The following is a 22481-nucleotide window of genomic DNA, read 5'->3' as shown; positions in this document are numbered from 1 at the left end:
ATGGTCCATATAACTAGAAATAATACATAATTCATACTATACCACGAGGTTTCTTCTTTTTAAATAAATTGGGATGAATACAAAAGCTCCCTACATTTCCAGGGACAAACCTAAGTCCCGGCTTGGAAATAGAAACCAGATAGTAACTATACAGAGAAAACAGAGAGGTGGAACCTAATTGCATTTTCACGTGTCCTTACTCCCTGTATAACAGCGCACAAACGACCTGCACACTTCCGCCTCTCACTAATTTGATCCCTCGCGGCTTCCATATCCGCGCATGCGCACATCGTGTGTTTCGGACTGACACAGGAAGACACGTGCTGCCCGGTGTGTACCGTGCGGTATACCGAGCTTTACTCGTGTGTGTTTCTATGTCAGAGCGAACTGTGAGAGCGAGACGTCATGGCTCCCGTGCTCAATCTGAATAATGAGGTGAGAGCGCTGTACATTGCTGCCACATACAGTGATAGGCATTATAATACATAGAGTTATGGGAGTCTGAGCGGACCTGAGAATACAGCTCCCTCATGTGTGGCCTGTACAGAGGTGCGGCTATACATCGTCATTACATTGGTGGTATTCCTAGTGATGGGATCACCTCTACTATATGTAGGAATATTATATTACCAGGGATATGTACAGAACCACTGGGGTCCTGATATACAGATACCACCTAACAATGGGGGGCAACCTGCACATTGTAGTGTAACACAGTGACTGCTATGTATGTATACAGGTCAGATAATATTCACCAAGAGGAATGGCTCTGTTCATCTGATGTGTATAGAGGTCTCCTGGTGTCATTCATCAGTCCTCAGTGTATTGATGAATGGCCACTGTGCATTCCCATGGAGGAGTAAAGCTAGGTGATCCTTGCTCATCTTTCCATACAACTGATGCTTGGTTGTTCACTTGTCCCTGGAAATTATTGTGAAAGATTGTTTCCCCAATGTCCGGTCTCTACAGGGCTTTACACCGGGGCTGAACTGCTGTACAAGCTATATGTTGCTCTGCCATCTATATATTGTACTACAATCCATACCACATACAGGACTACAATACACTGCACTGGTCTACAGTGTATATGTGATATATTGTACAAGAATCCATACAATGAACCACAATCCATGCCATATACTGTGCTACAAACCAGGGTTTGACCCAGCAGCAGGGTGGGAAAAAAATTATAGGCGGATGGCAGCCTCTGTATTGTGACTCAACTCACCAGTAACCACCCAAAAACAGCTAGGTGGTTACTGAAAAGTGCCAAGTATAGCACCCAGCTAAAAGAGGCTGGGGAGAACCATGCAATCTATAGACTGTACATACTGCAGTCCATCCCATATACTGTTCTACAGTCTATGTACTGTACAAACCATGCACTGGTACTGTACTACACTGACATGTTAGTTCTGAGCAGCCATAGTTCTATTAAGATGTGAGGAGGCACAACCAGGCATTCTGCTGCTCCTTGTTACTGCTACCAGCAAGGGGAACTGTTGGTGCTGGAATAAAACCTCTCCAAGATGTGCCACCAGATGGATTTCCGAGAGAAAAATAGGAGATAGCAGTTGGAAGTAAGTGTTAGGCTATATATACTTTTGACCCCTGCATGCTGTAATTCAATTACAAACACCTACTCCCTGCACTCTTTGTTGTATACTTCTACCCCTTCTACTGTGTATATACCAAACTCCTGATCTCAGTACACTACATACACCTGACCCCTGCACTCTGTACATAACAAACTGTTAACTGTTTTATTCTGTATATTACATACTCGTGATCCCCACAGTCTGTATATTACACACCCGTGATCCCGACACTCTGTATATTGCATACTTGTGATCCCGACACTCTGTATATTGCATACTTGTGATCCCCACACTCTGTATATTGCGTACTCGTGATCCCCACACAGTATATTGCGTACTCGTGATCCCCACACTCTGTATATTGCGTACTCGTGATCCCCACACTCTGTATTTTGCGTACTCATGATCCCGACACTCTGTATATTGCGTACTCAGGATCCCCACACTCTGTATATTGCGTACTCAGGATCCCCACACTCTGTATTTTACACACCCGTGATCCCGACACAATGTATATTACACACTCGTGATCCCCACACTCTGTATCTTGCGTACTTGTGATCCCCACACTCTGTACATTGCGTACTTGTGATCCCCACACTCTGTACATTGCGTACTCGTGATCCCCACACTCTGTATATTGGGTACTTGTGATCCCCACATATCTGTATATTGCAATACACACAGTGTTGGGATCACAAGTATGTAATATACAGAATAAAATAGTCAACAGTTTATGTACAGAGTGCAGGGGTCGAGGGTATGCGGTGTACTGAGTACTGAGATCAGGATTTGGGTATATACACAGTAGAAGGTAGAAGTATATACCAAAGAGTGCAGGGGGTAGGTGTTTTTAATTGAATTACAGCATGCAGGGGTCAAAAGTATATATAGCCTAACACTTACATCCAACAGCTATCTCTTATTTTTCTCTCGGAAATCCATCTGGTGGCACATCTTGGAGAGGTTTTATTCCAGTACCAACAGTTCCCCTTGCTGGTAGCAGTAACAAGGAGCAGTAGAATGCCTGGTTGTGCCTCCTCACATCTTAATAGGACTATGGCTGCTCAGTTATGTATGGCTCAGTTTGGCTGCCCTTTGGGCAGAATGAGATTAAAAAAAAAACCTGACACTCAATTTTAAATGGACAGCACTAACCTATTAGTGCCTGAAGCCAGTATTGCTCTTAACCACCTACTCTGGTTCAGGAGCTCACAACATAACTAACTTGATTAATAGATCAAATTGCATGGCAAATCCCTTGGTGCAGCCTATGATAAAAACAAAACAGAATGTGCCAATCCAAAGGATCTTCAAACAACCTCAAAGTTGTGTGATAGTCCATCAGCCCTTTTCCATCCTAATCAACCCATGCATACTGCCACTGTAACAAATCGATTGCCATAGTAAAATAATAAGTTCTACAGAAATATAATAAACACTCATTTCATTTGCAATCTCAATATTTCATATATTCAGACTCAATAGTTAAAATTTATCCCCCTCTCCCTTTCTGAACAAAACGCCAGTACACTTTAGTGGGTGTGATCCAAAACAAAATAAAAGGTTAGTTAAAAGAGGGAGGGAACTTAACCTATGCTGTTACCAGAAGTGAAATTGGACAACAACCATTACCACATAGAAAAGTGAGTGTGGTCTTATTCCACCCCATGGTAATACCAGGATGGAGATCCGACCCCAGTCATGTCACCTGTGACTCAGGCAATCCATGATTGGCCTCAGACTTCAGTCTGTGTTATTCAAAGACCTAACCATTCACTGTAGTTGAAAGCTTTCTAGGTCAGCTTTTGCTCAGGCAGTGTTTTTCTCCTTGTCAACAAAAGATCAATATGGGTACCAGTACTACCTATAATGAAGTATCTTTCATCAATCTAAATTATCTGGTTGTTCCTTTAGTTTTATAAATCTGGTTTAGCATAATTTACAGCTATCTTTAATTTAGTAAGTTATAGTCTTAGGCTAGGTACACATGTCAGATGGTTCGTCTTGGACAAGAATCTGACATGTGTACAGTGGCCGTCCAGCATTGTTCATGGATCCATGACAGTGCTCAACCCAGAAATTTTTTTAAGTCGGGTGGGAAGAAATTGTAGGTGGGTGGCAGCCCCTGTATTGTGACCAAACTCTTAAGTAACCACCCAAAAACAGCCGGGTGGGTGCTGAAAAGTGCCGGGTGGTGCACCCAGCTAAAAGGGCCTGGGGGAAACCTGCATGATGACCACAATTAAAGTGAGGGGAGGGTAATGCAGCGTGGTGTCGCTTACTCTTTCTCCCTTCTCCATAGAAGAAAATGTTGCTGTATGTACATACATCTTGTTCATTCATCTTTGGGTCTTTTGTCACTGGAAACGATCATGAAGGGTCTTTTCCAATGACACAGATCTAACATGTGTACGCGGCCTTACTTATTAAGTATTTGCAAACATAGAAGTAAAAGCAAGCAATAATATTCTCATGTTCAGTTTTGAAATAATACATTTTTCCTTACTAATATGATATTTGCAAACCTAAAAGTATATACAGGTAATATTATGCTCTGGTGGGCTGTATTCATACTTTTCCATGCATTTGTTTATGTATATGTTAATATTTATTGAATGTTCTGGTAACATTTTCTTTGTGCTGCTTTTGTTATTAATAGGTTCTTTACCATTAACCGTTTTGGGTGCTTTCCAAGATGTGAACTAGCTTCATTAAAAACATTGGCTAGTCTGTATTATTGTGTATTAAAGCTCATTACTGTAGTGTTTTCCCTAGCCCCTTTTAGTCATATAATATTGCAACAAATCAGTTTTTGTCTTTTTTTAGGTAGAAGGTGGCAGTGTTGCTGCATTTTTTGTTTACGGTGCTACTTATATTGTTAAGGATAGTTTGCTTCACTGGTCATCTCCATAAACTTAAATTGGAACCATTTGCAGCCACCTCCAAATGCCTGAAAAAGTCCAGCAGTTAGTGCCTCCTACCAATCCCTGGTGCCTACCAGTTGTCAATAGGCACTTGGTCAGGAGTGGTAAATGGCACCATTTTTACTGCTAAGGTGAACTAAACATAACTTATTACCATTACGTGGATTGTATGTTACATTACTAAAATTGATTAAAAATATGGGGGATTAGGGGTCAAAATACATGGGAAATGGACAGTTTGGGCATAATACAAAAAAGAAAATGGAACATGTTAGGGAGACAGGCATTCGAAAGTTGGAGCAAAGGATAGGGAGATAGTTGAGAGCTGACACAAATATAGGGGTTACTAGATAGCTTTGGCTACAGCTTCCTCTCACCCATCTGAAAAAAAAAAAATCTTGGTACAACACTGTATCTGTACTTTAGTTAAGCAATGGAACATATTATGATCTGGTACCCTCTTACATTTCTGCCAATGGGCTGGAACCTAACAAGCTATGGTACTAGGTACAGGAATGTACTCCATAAGTATGTGAGAGCCGCTGCTGTCAGCTTTGTGTAAGCCAGCCAATGTAATTCATTGGTTTAGCCCTGAAGGGTCTAATAGATTGTTACACTGCCTGTGCATGGTGACATCGTAATAAAATATGTTACAATGTAGAAACCTGCAAGCTTTCAAGTAAATTTAATTACAGTGCAACAAATTTGTTTTATAGGAGATCCATATTATGTAAGTAAAAATAGACTTTATCCCTTATTATTGTCAGTATATGCAGATTATTAAAGCACAAATTCTATATAACAAAAATATTTTATGTTCTTTCTGATAGAATTACAAAGCAAGACTTAAAAGCACAGTTTGAATTAAGCTACAACTGAATCCCAATAAAAATTGGGTGACAAAAGCACCAAAAATCTTCTATGTCTCAAAGGAAAATATTCTGCAATTCTGTATCCAAGATAATGAGAATATGATTTGTGGAGATTATTTGGTTAAAGCAGAGCTCAAGAAAACTTCAGTAAAAGTGTTGTGGGCTTAACATTCAAATGCTAATAAACCCTCAACAGTAATTATCAATGTAGAAGCATAAATTGTTCTTGTTTAATGTCTGCTTTTGGCCTTCTGCCTAAAATAAATGATACTTTCACATTTTACATGATACGTTTCTGCCTATAGGGTGGCTACAATCCTGGAGGCCCAGAGTAGCCACCCTAATGTATGCTATCAGCAAGAACTACGCTAATAAACAAGAAGAAATCACCCTTTCTTGTTTATTGATGATTGTAAGGATTGAAATAATACACTTTGTAAACCAGATCCAGTTTTTTCTATGTATTGTCAAAAAAAAATGTATAAAAAATTGGGTTGTTTTTAAATATTTAGCCCTTTGAAAGTCCCACTGTTTTTGAATTCTCCTGTTCAAAACATCTTTTTTACATGCAATTAAGCTTTGGGGTACGTGGCTCTTTCTTTTTTTCTTTTGTATTGTCAGGGGTCTTCACTTTTTTACACTTAACTTTGTTTCTGCAGCCCAATGATGTCCAAGCTCGGGAAGACACGTGTTCTAGTGCAGTGTAGGATGTTGAAGACACCACAAGCCTTTTATTATATACATTCAACACATATAACGCTTCAACGTTCAAAAAGTGTGTTTGGGCCCCTAAATGTCCTGATGCTATCTAAGTGGCCGTTGATTAACCTGAAAACAGAAGGAGTGCCACTGAAACTATTTGCGCACATTCCTGACCTACATTACAACAATGTGTTGATTTAGTGTAATGGGTAATAAAACCCACATGCTATTTTGAATAATTTATTTCTGGACTGGAATTCTTTTAAATATGAGCACATTCTTTAATCATACTATACAGAATAGAAAAAAAATGTCTGTAGTTCTGTGTGTGTATATAGGAGTGTTTCCAGCAGCTGTTTCTAGGCTGCCACATCATCAGTTCTGTGATACCACAGGCAAATTCAGCTGGAGTGCAGTTCAATCCCTCCCTGCTGCACTATGAAATCTTACTGCTATTGTCAAGACTTTAGTTATCTAATTCATTTGTATGAAAAGTGTATAATGAATATTTTGTAAACTTACAAAATAATACAATACAATTTAGGTTGTGTTTTTTAAAATGTGTGTGAATTTTCACAATTTCATAAACTTAGATAGAATAGAGCACAGCAGACCTTAGGTTCCCTTAATACCTTATTTTTTATTGTTTTCTGTTGGTCTGCTTAGCATTACAAGAGCTCTTTTATTTAAATGGGCTGCCAGCACAGCAGATGAGACCAAAACGGATGTAGAGCACCACAAAGCACATTAGTGGATTACTGTGCGTTGCCATGCTCTTGTTTGTGTATTCTGAAAACAATGCTTAGGTGTGAACCAAAGCCAAAACTCGAAACAAAACTTTTTTTCATTTTTGTTTTGGATGCAGTGTGGGAGAGTTAGAAACCAAGACTTTCATATCTGTTATCCCTGTTAGGAACACTCATTCTCTATACTAAATGCTCTGGTGATCACCTTCACTTGCACAGAAAGTAAAACAAAGAAAAAGCAGACAGCCTAAAGTACCATGTTGGCAGACAAAAAGAGAGTTGAAACCCAGTCTATTCGCCAGGGAAAACCAAAATACCAGTGCCACTACTGTATGTTGATATGTCTTTGTGTATCTATGGGTAGCTTGGGTCCTCTAGTAGTGAATTAGGTGTCCTTGTATCCACAAAAATTGCAGTGGTAATGGACAGACTTTGTTTGCAAAGTTAATGTAGAAGCTTTTTGAATAATAGTGGAAAAAAATCTGTGCACAATTTTCCTGCAGGGTCAGGGTGGAAGTGGTGTAATGTGTCAAGGGATCAAGTTTTTTTTTAAATGTATTTTAGGTAGAATGTACTTAAACCGGTGGTAACCCAAAAGAAAATCACACCTTCGATCCCACAGATCAGTCTATCCATCAGAAAGTTTCTTCCATCGGGTCCCGCGTCGTCCCGGTATCTGTCTTTGCCAACAATGGCAATGGCCCCCGATCTCGCACTGCGCAGGTGCAAGATCGGGTGACGTAGATTGGGTAAAAACGTGCCAATCTCAGGAATGAAAAGGGTTTGGGCATGCACAGAAGGAGCAGCCAAGAGCCTCTCGGGATGCATGACATAGGGTTCCTGGGAGGCTCTTCACTCCCATTCATTCCTCATCGCCTAAGCTGCACATTTTTTTTTTTTTTAAATTTCCTTACTTTTTTATTGAGGTTCTTTTACAGGCAAGGTTCCTTGCTTAAAACATCATTTTTAATTACCCTTAACGTTTAATTATAAAATGATAAATGTTTCTTTTTTCAACCCTAGAGATTACAATTCTTTAACTGCATTGGACTATACTCTTTTGTCAAACCTGCCATTGAAGTTGTTGCTATGTTTAAGTTTAATTAGCTTTAGTAATGTCATTTTGCATAATGACGTCTTGTCTGAAGCCTGTAGTTGAAAAGTGTTTTCGAGTAGCTGTCATGCTGAATTGTTACAATGTGCTGTTTGTTCTATATCTCGGATTACTTTCTGCATGTAGTGTCTTCCAACTCATTTATATTTTACAGATGGAATAACAATTTCAGCTGTTTTTTTTCTTTAGAAAACATGAATTCCATAGGAAAAGACCACAGTTTTTTATGGCTAGATTTATGATCATTGCAAAAAAGCACTAGGCATATTGTGGACAGCTTTTAGGAGCTTTGTCTAATATAATAAGCTTACAAACAAACACAACAGCATTTGAAAGTGTTTACTATTAAAAGGGTTTTTAATCTGTTTTCTCTGCAACTGTAATCTATCAGTGTTCTTTCCGTAATCAACTAATATGCTGCGAGACTTGCCCTCCCCCCCCCCCCCCCAAACCATATCATTTTAAAAAGATCAGAATAGTATGAGGACCATCCTGTGTATATCCTACATGTGTCATTAACCATCTAGAGAAAGGCTTAGATACTTTTGCAAATGCTCCATTTATGAGTTGCCTATTCCGGGCAAAGTGGCCTCTCCTGACACTCATTTCTTTCAAGAGACAAACCTTGTGTAAGCCCAGCGCCAGATAGTGTTGGAGCTTATGCAGGGTAAATGACATCACCCTCTCTTTCATGTAAAAGTTTTTTGATCTGGTGATTTTGCTGCTTAGGCCCAAGCACAGTTGATAGAAGGTCATATACTTGCAGCACTTGTGAAAGATCAACAGTGAGGTAGAGGGGAGTAAACCTAAGTGCAAGTGGGTCAGAGGGTATGCAAATGAAAGACTCAATATTGCCCTGAATGGGAAAAGTGATTGAACTTTTCAATACCAATCTTCTGGCAAGCATTTAAGTACATACTTGAACTATCTTTGTGGAAACTGTTCAACCTGCCAAAGGATTTCCAAGTCTTCTTAGCCAGTTTTGTCACAAAGGCATACGTAACCCCCTTCTACTCAGTAATGGCACAATTAAAAACAGGCCTGCCACTGAGAGATGATGTAAGATGTCATTGCTGAACTCAATCTAAAGAATTCTAATTGCATGGATGTAAAGTTGATCTTTTAGTTTCAACAGTTTATGTACACCCCTGATAGGTATGAAGGTATGGTAATTTTAGGTATATTATAGTAAATATAATATATAGTAATATTTAGGTACCCAAGCTTCATACTTTTTCTTGGTCAGTGATGTAGAAAGTATAAGGCAGAGGATCAGAGCACCTGGCAGGCAGTATTTCTTAGAACCAGGTCATAATGTCAGCTTTTATACCATATGTTCTCAAATATAAACTGATCCAAACATAAACTGAAGTTTAATTTATTTTATCTGAGAATGCAGTTAAAGTAGCCATCAATGCTAACATTCAAAACAGTGATCAATAGAAATGACAATCAATATATTGAATAAATACATACTTGGTGTGTTATTTTTGAAACATTGATTTAAAAGAAGAACTCTTAATCTATTATCCAATATTGTTGAGCACTAGTAGATGTTCCTGTGTCCTCATGTAAAGTGTGCACCAAATTCATGTCTCATGTTTGTTATACACAGCGCCATATTCTCATTCTAATGGCATTTTAAGGTCTCTGTTTGGACAACAGCTCTACTGTTGTACTTTCAGTATTTTGACTTTGCTAAGTGAACAACCTAAATGGCTTTAGTTATTCAACCTCAATGGTTCTGCTGCACTGAAATCCAGCTCAGCAAAGTGAGCTGTGCCTGCTGGACTACAAAACTTTACCTCTCTTTTACTCTTCACATTGAGAGGTACACTTCACAAAGAAGTACACTCTGACTTCTTTCCCAGCAATATCTGCTAAAACACTGTGTGTAGGGAAAGGCCTCTTAAGAGGTGTAGTTTTGGGAATGTGCCCATGTCAAAGGAACTAAGTTTATATCAGCTGTCCCTGCAGGAATTCTAGAAGCCTGGGAATAAGGAAAGCTGTTTTTCCTACAGAGGCAAAAAAAAAAAAATATGAAAATAATTCCAGGATATACATTAGAGGGAGGGGAAAAAGGTTTGGACTTCAAACATTTAATGATTTTAAATAAATACATCCTACGTTTATTGGTGTTTGATATAGGTGCTTGGGGTTCAGCTTTAATAAAGTAATGTCACAAAGCATAATGGAAATTTGATTTTGTAATGTGAATGGCAGAGATGGGATACTATTTCATCTACGTGGGAATAGGCACACGTACACAAGGTGGTGCTGCAGTGCGTGCAAGCCGTAGTTTAGCCTCACTACAAGTGAGCAGGAGACCGGCAGAAACTAGTTGATTTCACTGGATTTGATTCTAAGGGCATTTCCGTCCAAATCATATGTAGCCTCAGATTTGAAAAGGATTCTGTGGTCTTGGCATGCAGCAGTTATTGAGGCTGTCATTTCCATCTTTTCCCTTCATGGACAGCCTTAGAATTTTGCCCGCGCTTTCTAGTTTCTTCTACATACATTCAATATCTGATGTCACAGAAGGGGTTAATGCCTAGAAAGTGTTGTGAACATTCCATTCATTTGGCTGGACTGCTTATCTTACATTGTTATTATAACATGTCCAAAAACAATAATCTATTTTCTAACTCACAAAGATTCTGGCAGATTATTCCTGTGTGAAGGCGACACCAATGAGCCTTATTTATTTATTTCAGCTTCTATCGCAGTATCGTCCCATTATGTGACTTTAGATCATGCGTCAGATGAATTACCAGATAATCCAATTATGTTCATGAACATTACTTCTCAAGAGAAAATGATGGGTAGAGCTTGTTTAGTAAATTCTTGGATGTGTATATGTTTTTTTTTCAGAAATGTAATACACCCAAAAGTTATATTTCATTTACATGTATAGTTTGTTGGGCTAAATAAGCCTCTGGCTTCCTTAATGATTGCAGCTTGCAGATCCTCTCCTTGTCATAGTTTCTGCTCAGGTCAGAGTTTTATTCTAACTGCTGCAGTCAAAGGGTTCTTTGTCACCATAATTTTTGATTTAATAAGATCAATTACAATTCCTGGACAGAGAGTGGGTCGTTGCCATCACAGGGGTGTAATGATGACAGCATTGTAGCACCTGGAAATGTACCTACTTAAACTCACATCAGCAGGTTTGGCTGAAAAACCCACCTTCTCCCCAATTGCTTTCCCCCCCCTCCCGCCCCATATATTTACCTCTCTGCAATCATTATTGGTTCCCTTCCAGTCCGAATAATGCTTTGAGTCATTCAACTTATTTAATTCTGAGCCTAGGTTGTCAAAGACATTCCCCCTGGGGGTAGCAATCCTTCACCACTCCAGCCTGGGCTCAGAGTACTCTTCAAGAGTAGGGACCACCCATTAACAGAGGAGAGAAGTAAGAACATGTAATGTAACTAGCCTAAAAACTGTAGAAAAAAAGATTTTCAAAAATAAATAAATATATATATATATATATATATATATATATATATATATATGTATGAAGCCAGGAGAGGGGAGCAGAAGACATTAAGCTTTAGACTTTTTATTATACAATAGAGCTACATGTCTATGCTCCTGTAAAAACACATTTAATTTTAAAAGCAGGAAAAAATGGTGTTGTCCCTCTATTTTTTTTCTAAATATGTGAATGTGTCTTTGCCAGTTTTCTGTGTAACGTAAAAACGAATTATTACTGTCACCTTGTCACTTACCATAAAACATTTCACTTTTGCTATGGAGCAGAATATGGAGCTGAGAACAGTTACTTTCTGTCAATATGAACTTTGACAGATAGAAACTTGACACGGGAGGCTACTTGTATTTATTTTTATTTTTAACCATACAAATCATACATTTTTCCACAAAATTTACCTATAAAAAAGCTCCCACTGAATCCTGACATAAATGCTTCTATCACAAGCAAATATTGCTGTTTTAGCTTGGTTCATACAAGTCCTCTTAGAACCTAAATTAAAAGTATATAGAAAAATGAATAATGTTCTGTAATATGGAAACTTTAAAAAGCTAACTATTCCTAAAATGCCACAAAAGAAGCTTAGAAAGTATGCAAAGTTTCAAAAAAGTAGAAATGGAAGATGTGAAACGCTCTATACTTCAGTGTCCCCTCCGTCAGTACAAATTACTATAATAGAAGAGAAAAATATAACTAGGGAAAAATGTAGAAGGAATACTTACTGTACTTTACCCTGTCTTTTGCACTGACACATGTAATGCATCCATCCTTCATGAAAATGTCCTGGGAAATGATGAATACCCCAAATCTTGTGGAAAGATATTTAAGAACACTGGGCCTGGTTTATTAAAGCTCTCCAAGGCTGTAGAGGATACTTTCATCAGTGAAGCTGGGTTATCCAGCAAATGTTGATGGATTTTTAAAAGTTGCTATTTCTTAGCAAATGTTTTTAATCCTGGGCCAGATCATTCTAGGTTTGCTTGATCACACAGCTTCAATGATTATTATTATTATTATTATTAATAAACAGGATTTATATAGCGCCAACATATTACACAGCGCTGTACATTAAATAAGGATTGCAAATGACAGACTAATACAGACAGTGATACAGGAGGAGAGAACCCTGCCCCAAAGAGCTTACAATCAGGATATCTTCTCCAGCCTTGGAAAGCTTTAATAAATCAGGCCCAATAAAACAATGTCTTCTTATGAGATTTTAGATTTTCATTGTTTCCAGGATTTCTTTGGAAGGATCACAACATTACTCTAGCCTAGGCCAAGCAGTGAGAAGAAAAAAAATGACAACACGTGGTATTCTAACAATCTTCTGCACAGGTACAATATTTCTATACTGTTATGCAGTGGGGGGGAAAGGGGGTATAATACAGAATTTGCAATTCTAGGCCAAGGCCTGCTTTAACCACCAGTTGTTTTTTTTTTTCAGTATATTCTCATGTTTTAGATAGCGATAGCAATCAGGCCTCAGAGATGTGACCATAAAACTAGTGTTCAATAGGCATAGTGAACGTGATTGCACATGTTCTTTATTATACATTCCCAGCCCTGACTGGTTGAAAGTAAGCAGATGCTCACAAAGCCTTACTCTATTTCATAAAAATTTCTTTAAACGAACGCAATACAGGTAGTGTCGGAGTTAGGGACATCCGACATACGAACGACTCCTAGATACGAACAGGGCTTCCCTGCTCGTTCGTGTGCAGGATGGAGGCTTGATAGGCAGAGGAGGACAGTTTGCATGACTTGCAGAAGAAATCTTTTCCTAAACACAGCTGAGACAGAGCTCTTCTGCAACATATTTTAACTCTTTAATGACTGAGACAAGTTCTGCAGTTGTTTCTTTTTGCATATCAAAGCACAGATTGCTCCAGAAGTTAATTAAGGGCTAGGATCCATAAAAGTTTTTTTTTTTTTTGCTTTGTTTGTGATTAACTCACAGTGAGGATTTTATACAGTAACTGACACCGTGCTGCCTAATATTAGGTTGAGACAAATAATAAAATTATGTACCTGTTCCAACTTACATACAAATTCAACTTAAGAACAAACCTACAGTCCCTATCTCGTTTGTAACCCGGGGACTACCTGTATTGTATTAAATACCATGTATTTTTTAATAGATGCCTGATATTCATCTAGAAAACAAAAAGTAATAAAAATCACCTCTGCATTTTTTTCTACATCATCATACCACTTAATTGTTTGAGCACATATGAATGTATGTCAGCCCCTTAGCTGTTCAAGATTATTTAGATACTTAAAAAAGTGCCATAAATTATTGTACTTGCATTAGCATACTGGCAAATTTTCATATTCCCACAACTGAGCAAACCTGTGACTGGAGCTCAAAAAACAAATGACTTGGCAAGAAGCTTAAATGTCTTTCTATAAAGCTTGAATTAGAAACACAGATATGTGTTGTGTTAAAAGTCATGTGGCTATGAAAAAGATGTCACGTACATTCTGATACTATTTAGGCACCTATTGATGGGATGCATATTGACTATTTCCCTTTCATGTTTTAACTATTTTAATGCAAGTAAATGTTAACATGCTATTCTATTTGGAGCTTCATCAAACATAGACTAAGGATTCATAATGACGGAGGAAAAGGCACATTTTAATAGCACACATGCATCCCTTTAATTTTATATCCAATCTACAAATAACAATAATAATAGTAATAGGGAAATATTCTTTAAACAGTTTGGTGTGCTAATATGATCTTTGCACATATAAAGCAAGCTTTTGTGGAGGACACAACATTTGTTTGCCAAAATGCACGGTTCTCTGTGTGATGTGGCAGACCTGATGGGAAAATGCACACTAGTATTGACATTGTCTACTGAAAAACCAAAGACTTACACATCCAGTATTACAGTGGGTACCTGACCTGCTAAAAAAATGTCTTCCCCCACACCTGAACCTAATAAGAAACTATATGAGTGCTTATACAGCATTACAGCAATCACATGATCTGAAAAATAAAATCTGCCTCCAGTTCTTGATTGAAAACTAAATAACAATGCAGCTAACTGCCATGCATCCAAAACAGAGGAGGAATTAACCAACTGCCCATTATACAAACCTACCTACTTATATCAGTTCCCGCATAGTCAATACTGATCTATTGCTTACTAATAGGAGTCTGTAAAGTCCAACTCTCCCTTTGGTCCAGTTATTTTTACCTTTATTGTGCTCCTACCCAATGCACCAATTTATGGAGGGAGCGCATGACCCCCCCTATAAAAAAAAAAAAAAAAGCCCAGGTCTATTAGTCACTAGGCCTAAAAATCATCAAATAAAAAGGAGTAAAGAAACAGATCAGAGCTGATGAAAGTGTATCCTCTCCAGCCTAGGGGAGCTTGCATGAATATTGTGTATGGAAATTCAGATCTGTCATTTTCAAAAGAAGGTTGGAAATATATGGATTTGCCAAAATAAAGGGACATTATATTTTGGCATATCAACAGTTAAAGAGGAACTAAACTCAAAAGTCCCCCAAAACAAATAATACACTACCTTCAAGCCCGCAGGGCTATCGATCGGTCCGGAGGTCTCTTCCATCGGGTCCCACGCCGTCCCGGAATCCGTCTTCGGATCGCCGCCATCTTCTGGATTCATGTTCCTACGTCACTCGATTTTGTGCCTGGGTCGAATGCGCATGCGTGAGATAGGCAATTTTTTTCCCTTTTGACAAAAGGGCTTCTTCTGCTCATGCCTGAGATGCTCGGGCATGCGCAGAAGGAGCACCCAAGAGCCTTCTGGGATGCGTGATGTAGGTATCCCAGGAGGCTTTGCGCTCCCATTTATTCTCAATCGCCTAGGCAATCAAGAATTGGGGCAGTGCTGCATCCTTCTTTTCCTTTTCTTTTTTTAAAAGGATGTTGCAAAAAAAAAAAAAAAACAGAATTTTTGCCTTACATTAAAGGGTTGTCTCCCCCTTTATGTAAAGTGAAAATTCTGAGTTTAGGTACGCTTTAATTTCCTGTACTTATCGCATGTTTAGGGGGAATAAATCTGGGAATTTGCTGGTTTAATTTGAAATTATTTTTTCAAATATATTTATTTAAAAGAGTATACATACAACATCAAATGAAATACTATCTTTTCTATTCCAGTTGTTATTAGTATTTAATGTTTCGATTGTTACTTTTGTATATACAGGAGGGGGTGGAAGAAACTTGTATGCTAACCTAATTCCTATGTATTAAAAAATATTGCACATGTGAAAATGCACAGATATTTAATGCTTTTAAGCTTTTACAACATTATTTTTTTTTTCTTTTGCTGGGTGATTGTGCATTTTAGCTGGTTTGAGATAAGGTTTATAGACAAACTACAGAAAAAAATTAGATCACATTTATATTGATGTGTTTTTATTGTTTTTGAAAATTCTTTGTCTCCACAGGTAGTAAAGTTGCGGAAAGATGTGAAGAAAGTGAAAGTCCTCACCATCCGGAAACTTACAAGAAACATTTCAAAACTGAAATCAAAAAAGTTAGTGATCTGATTTTTAATACGTAACTATTACTATTTACACATGTATAGTATATGACATGAGTAGCAGTAATGTTTGCCTGAAAATACTTTATGTGTACTATATAGTTTTTTTTTTTATTACAACCCTGGATAGGCACATTTATATTCATTTTAGAAATTTTAACATTTAACTTTGTGATTTTTTGTGTTATACTGATTACCAAATTTTGTTGTTCTTACATTTACGTTATATTACAGTCTGCTATACCCAGTTTGGGTAAAATTGTGCTAATTTGACATGCACCATTTATTCCAATGTATCCATGAGAACTACAATTCTGCGCACACTCTTCATTTCCTGGAACTCGTGTATCCATTGGGAGCTACGCTCCAGCACATACGTAAACTTCCCAGTATGCATGTAACCAATGTGACCTACACCTGTCCATACACAGCTCATTCCCCAATACACATGTAACCACTTCACCAAACACAAATCATTCCCCTAGAATCCATTTTGCCAGTGAGAGCTACAAATCCCCACACACAGCTTACTTCTCTTTTTCCACTTATCTATCAAACCTAAGTTCATGAAGTGCCCGAATACTATTTTTGCTGTGTTTACCAACGTAAACTCATATAGATAATGTGTATTTTTTTCTGAAGACACTTTCTTCTAATGATAGAGGATAAAACTGGTTCCTGATATCTGTAGCATCATCTACCTGTGTGGTGAGGTTGTTGGATAACTAAATGCTGATTTTTGTATTTAAAACCATCTACTTATCAGTGACCTACGCATGGCAAAAACAGTTTTTCATATACTACTATCTGTTATTTTTTTACCTTTGGCATTTCGGTCTATTTTTTCTTGTTTTTAGACTGTCCCTATCTGTTATGCTAAAAAATACAATTTTTTACAGAGCTAAATAGCTCAAACAGAAATTTACATATAACCAAACAAGTTCCTTACCCCTCTATCCTGTATACTTTTGTATGAATAGCAAAAGGGATTTTACCAGTTTTCAAATGCATATTTAAAAAAAGGAAATATATTGCACCCTCACCAGAGTTGGCACTTTTACATATCAATGTGGAGGATTTTCATCTAGAGACAAGAACTGTATTAGTTCATAGTCTCCGGAGTACGAGAAAGTGGAAAAGCTATATTGTACCTAGTATTACTGTAGTTGTTCAAGATTTAAAAATACAATGTTTCATGGAAAAAACCTTTGCAATAGTTCATAATCATTTAGCTTCCTTTGTGAAAAATGGGAAGTGTGGCTGAAACATTCAAAATGTGTAATATGTTAACTTGCCATAACAATCTCCACTGTAGACTAGTGTAGATACAGACTTAGTGATCGATTGACTTAATAGTTTTATGTATATATGGAGCGGGATACTTACTTTTATTTCTTTCAGTGTTTTCTTTTTCTTTGTTTTCCGGTAATCCTTACTGGATTGCTGCTATTTATATTTTTTATTTGTATTCTGTACACATGTTTTCCTGTATATGTTAAATGTTTATTTTGTTCATCATGATTTACCTTTAAATATAACCCTGGATCAGATGTAAATGACAATCGTTTGCAATAACCTATGTTTGTATGTCGATCCTTTAATAAAGAAATACTGAAATCTAAAAAAAGGTAAATAAATATAACCGTTAACCAATATTCCCATTTATTGTACAGCGATGCCTAATATGTTGGTACTATATAAATCCTATTCATTATTATTAATAATATTGATAATAATGATAAACAATACAACTTTTATTTAAATTATTTTTTTGTGCGATAAACTAGCAGTGCCATTGAAAATAACAAATCTTTACCAAGTTAGAGTCAAAAATGTACGTCTTGGAAAAAAAAGAAATCTGTAAATTTGCCCTATATATTCCCTTAACACGTCCCTTATCAAATAGATATAAAAAAAAGTGCAATAATATGTTCTAATTAGCTTTTTTTTAAAACTTGAATTAATAAGTGAAAAAAACTAATATTTTGATTAGACCGTTGTTCAAGACACATGAATACACAAGAGCTACAATACATACCTAAATACATTATTTACCATGCAATAAATACATAAACCCAGCAATATAAATTCTGAGGCCAAAGTAACATCAGTTTTGCATCAACTCTAAACCACACATGTTTGTGTTAATATCAAGTACTGCCAAGTACTTTTGAACATACATTGTATATTTTACAGTCTACATCTGTTAGGTTACCTAATTTTTTCCCTCAATTATTGTACGTTGTGTAATGTAACTGGATTGTTAGTAGGATGTGTTGAAGAATGTCATTAGTTTTTGTTTTTTACCAGGAAAGTATAAAATAGAGGTATCAATAAAATCATTCACATAACCAAAACATGAAAATATATACTAAAAATGTGATTCCAACCTCCCTCACATGGTCCATAGCTTAGACCAGCAATCACCTATTCTATGTCTACCAGAGAATTGTAAGCATTTTGTATCACCTGCTGAACTCTTAACAGAAATTTGTAGAGAATTTATTCAACTTGTAAGCGAACTCTACTATTCAAAATAGGAATGGGAGTTTGGAGAACCACTCTGTCAATGGTACTACAAGTAGTACAAATAAATGGTGTGGTTTTAAATGCTTGGATTAATTTCAGACCATAACCATTCTGTGCACTAGTTGGGAACCATTTTGGGCACATAGTTGCGTTTGTGGTGTGGTTACCTCATGGTTCCTGGAACCACGTCACATTTGCTTTTGGCTCCATGATTGCTTTTTCCATTTCTAGAGGAAGAATCACACTGCCACCACATATGCAAGGGCAAAGTGTTCAAACACACTTGAGGTATGCTTTGCTGCTTCTGGGCACATAGCAGAAGTTTTCTTGCGCCCAGGAGCTGGTAACCATATGATTAGTTAACATACATCTGAAAAAGTACTTTATTTACTCTACCTAGAGCGAGAAATGGGTATAGCAAAATTATACAAATCATTTGCAAAACTTAAGGCAGCTATATATATACTTTTTGTTATATTACTACAGTATATTCACATCATTGTAGACTTTTCAGGACCCTAATTATCAGTGAACACAGTGCACAAGATTGAATCAGACATTAATAACTCCTTCCTCCTCTTCTCTTGTTAGCTTTTATTTTTGTGATGTTCATTTGTATATATTTTTAATTTACATACATTTTTTTTTTGGACACAGGGCACATTATAGAATGAAATGTATTTTTACTTATGGAAAATATGAAAAGACTCATTTTTTTAATAAACACTGGTCTATAGATTACATTATTTAGGATTTCTTAAAAAATAAAATAATATTAAAATATAATATCTCCAAACAGGCCCATAGTGAAAATGTCAAAATTGTTTTAGTCCAATGGGTGTAGGATGTTAGCTACGTTGAGCTAAAATGAATAAATCACCCACCGCTCCAGTTTAGAAAATTCAAAGCTGAAAGTCACTTCTGAGTGTCTGGTCTGGTCAGGTTTCAAGTAGGACTGTAGATGGTGTTGACAGCAGCCTGCATTTTTATTAGGATTTATGTTTAGTATCATACACTGGAGCTAAAGGTTGGGAAAAAGCTTCATCTGAAAGTTTTGCATATATTTTTTAAAATCTTACGCATAGCTCCTATATACTCCAAAGGCTATTCTAATTTTGATAAATGTTTAATATGTCAAAGCATACTGATAACTAAAAATGTTGTCTTCTATACAGTTTGTATATTATCTCTGTGACTGATTCCGTGTTGTAATATTTTATATGTATGTTCTGTCAATTACAATTAGATTGTTTTATTTTTTTTATTTTAAAGATAGAACTAAAACTAATTTATTCACATTATATCTCCAGGGGAACAGAAGAACTAATTCAAAAGAATCAGAGACGTGCGCAAAGACTTCTTGAAGAAATCCACGCTATCAAGGTATGTAAATGCATTATTTATGTCTCTGCATAAGTTTCCTAAATGTGTTCCTTCATTGTGCTGCATTGCCTGTATTCAGTCTCCCTGGAACACGAACGGTATTCTGATCCAACCTTTTACCTTATTTCTTCTGTGATGTGGGCCTACTTGGCACATGTACTAGCAAAGCTGAATGTATGTTTGTTTAGGCACGCAAGTTCTTCTTTAGGTTTGGAGTATTTGCTATGAGTCCACTGGAAAATGAGAAACTTTTCTTCCTTACTAGACTTGTGGACTGCAGAATTTGTATAGTGACATCATGCTCTGTCTGTAGCCACTCCTTCATGCATTTTTCAAAGATGTTGTCACAACCGAGTTTTGTGCCCAGAGCTCAGGAAAAGTTGTAGCATTTGGAATAAGCAAATGTGAAGTACACCAAAGACAAAATACCATTCCTGTCTGAAGATAAGGACCTCTTGCTGTTCTCTCCTAATTCTGTTAAACACATTTGACTTACATAGCGTATTAAAATTGTTCCATGTGTTCAAACTCAATAGATATTTATCATCATGCCAATAGGTTTACAGAAAGCTATAGATGTCTTTTTTCCCATGTTTTTTTAAGTACCATTGTAAGCTGGCTTCAGACCATTGTAAACTGATGTTACCATCTGACTACTACATGATTTAGCAGATACCTCTACGGATATTGAACTATATAATAACTTAGGGTGTTGGGCTACTTCTTCAAAAGGTCATTTCCTGGCTGTTTCTAGCTTTAGTACTTTGAAGGCTCTAATTCTAAAAAAAAAAACCTTCAGCAAGTGAACCTAACCTGCAAGTTCTTCCAGGTCAGTGAAGTATTAAAGCTTGACAGAAATAAGACAGAATTAGACAGAAATGGCCCAAAATGGCATCCTCCATATTTATTTCAGTACAAGTTTCCTATTTAAATGTTTATCATACATTCGCTGTACATTATTTGAAAAAAATGTATTACACATGAGAAATATGTAAATGTTTCGTACGTACAAATATATTTTAGCATGAATACTGAGGAGCAGTATTTGTATACACTTGGATCAAGTCCAATACAGAAGATGAAAATTCTGAAATGTCATTTGGTTGTCATCTTTGACTTTCCATGAAAGTGTGCTGAACTGAAATGTAGTTACCTAAATTTTACAGCAGTCTATTGCATTGGTATGACTTACCCACACTAGATCAGAACTACAGTTCTACAATCAGTAGGAAGCATGAGTTTTGGACTTGTCTTAACGCTGCTGAGAAACTGGAGCACCAATGGCTTTCATGAACACGAAGGGCTCTATTTATAAAACTGGGAATCTGACATTCCCTCAAACATTCCCTTGTGAGAATCTTCCAGGTCCATGTTTTTCAATGGCTATAATTGATTACCACAAAGGAATGTTTGAGGGAATGTCAGATTCCCTGTTTTTAAATAGAGCCCTAAATGTTTTTTGATCAATTGTCGCCAACCGGTGGTGTGGTCCGCAAGAATATTTTGGTGGTCTGCGGCTAGGGCCAGTGCGCCACCCAGTGGTATCAGGACAAGGACCCCGCTGGGGGGGGGGCGCACCGGCCAGCACCTGTCCCCCATATGGATCACAGGTTCAAGGCAGTGGGAGTGTTGTGTCTCTGTACACAACCCCCCACTCTCCTATCGCAGGCTTAGACCTTGCGATGGGAGAGTGGGCGGGTTCTAGCATCATGACATCACCCTGGGGGAAGTTTCCTCCCCTTTTGAGTGACACACGGCTCCCTGCGCATGTGCGGTACGAAGTCCGTGAATTTAGTGGTCAGTGAGGTCCAAAAGGTTGGCGACCACTGTTTTAGATGATTTAACTGGAAAGTGAATTTATGCTTCAAAATTGAAATAAACAAATCTTTATTTGTAGGCTTTCTTCCTTATTTTTATATTTTCCATCTTCAATCTTTTTTTGCTCTTCTCTTTCGCCAAGGAGGAAAGAAAGATAGTTTTGTCTGTCCACATGGTTATTAGGATTATATTTTATTTCCCATTTGGATTTTAAAAATGCAGTATGGTTGCATTTTACCTCCTGCTGATTTCCATTTTTTTTATTTTGTTGTTAATAAGAAGCAGCTGAAACTTCTTCCTCCCTTGCTTCCTTCATTTAATAGTAGTAGGTGTGCATTCAGTCCCCAGGCACATTTTATGATTATTTAACACAAATCTTCCAGCCATCCTATTTAGTTAGGAACTTCTAGGCCTGCTATGTTTCTCCCCTATGTTTTTGTAACTACAAACATGATAGGTTAGAGAAAAAGGACCTTTCAGCATTTACACAATCATGATCGATGATATTGTGTACAAATTGTTGTAATTACATAGCATAAATGTAATTCTTTTATGACTTGTCAGTCAGTGCATTCATGTATTGACCTGTCTGAGTGTTCTTATAACATTGGAATGTTAGTCAGATGAATGGAGCACGCTAATTCTTCTCTTCAGCTGTACCTAACGTGATTTCAGGCTGTAATTTATTAGCTGAACTTTAAAGAAGAAACTTTCTTAGCACAATTTGTAGCATGAACTAGCCATGTAACCCAACTCCAGTTTAAAACTCTTT

The 22481-nt window shown here is 37.1% G+C and overlaps 1 protein-coding gene across 1 annotated transcript in view; it reads left to right on the top strand.

The window, feature by feature from the left end:
* Positions 1-289: 289 nt before the first annotated feature.
* Positions 290-22481, top strand: part of SRFBP1 (serum response factor binding protein 1) — a 44196-nt gene continuing 22004 nt past the window's right edge. Inside the window, exons 1-3 of the mRNA XM_072416041.1 lie at positions 290-435; positions 15885-15973; positions 19819-19891. Of these exons, the coding sequence (XP_072272142.1) occupies positions 406-435; positions 15885-15973; positions 19819-19891 (192 nt within the window). The 5' untranslated portion in view covers positions 290-405. The remainder of the gene's footprint in view (positions 436-15884; positions 15974-19818; positions 19892-22481) is intronic.

This window comes from Pyxicephalus adspersus, chromosome 6 (assembly GCF_032062135.1).
Source record: "Pyxicephalus adspersus chromosome 6, UCB_Pads_2.0, whole genome shotgun sequence".
NCBI lineage: Eukaryota > Metazoa > Chordata > Amphibia > Anura > Pyxicephalidae > Pyxicephalus > Pyxicephalus adspersus.
This window is presented reverse-complemented; position numbering and strand designations above follow the sequence as displayed.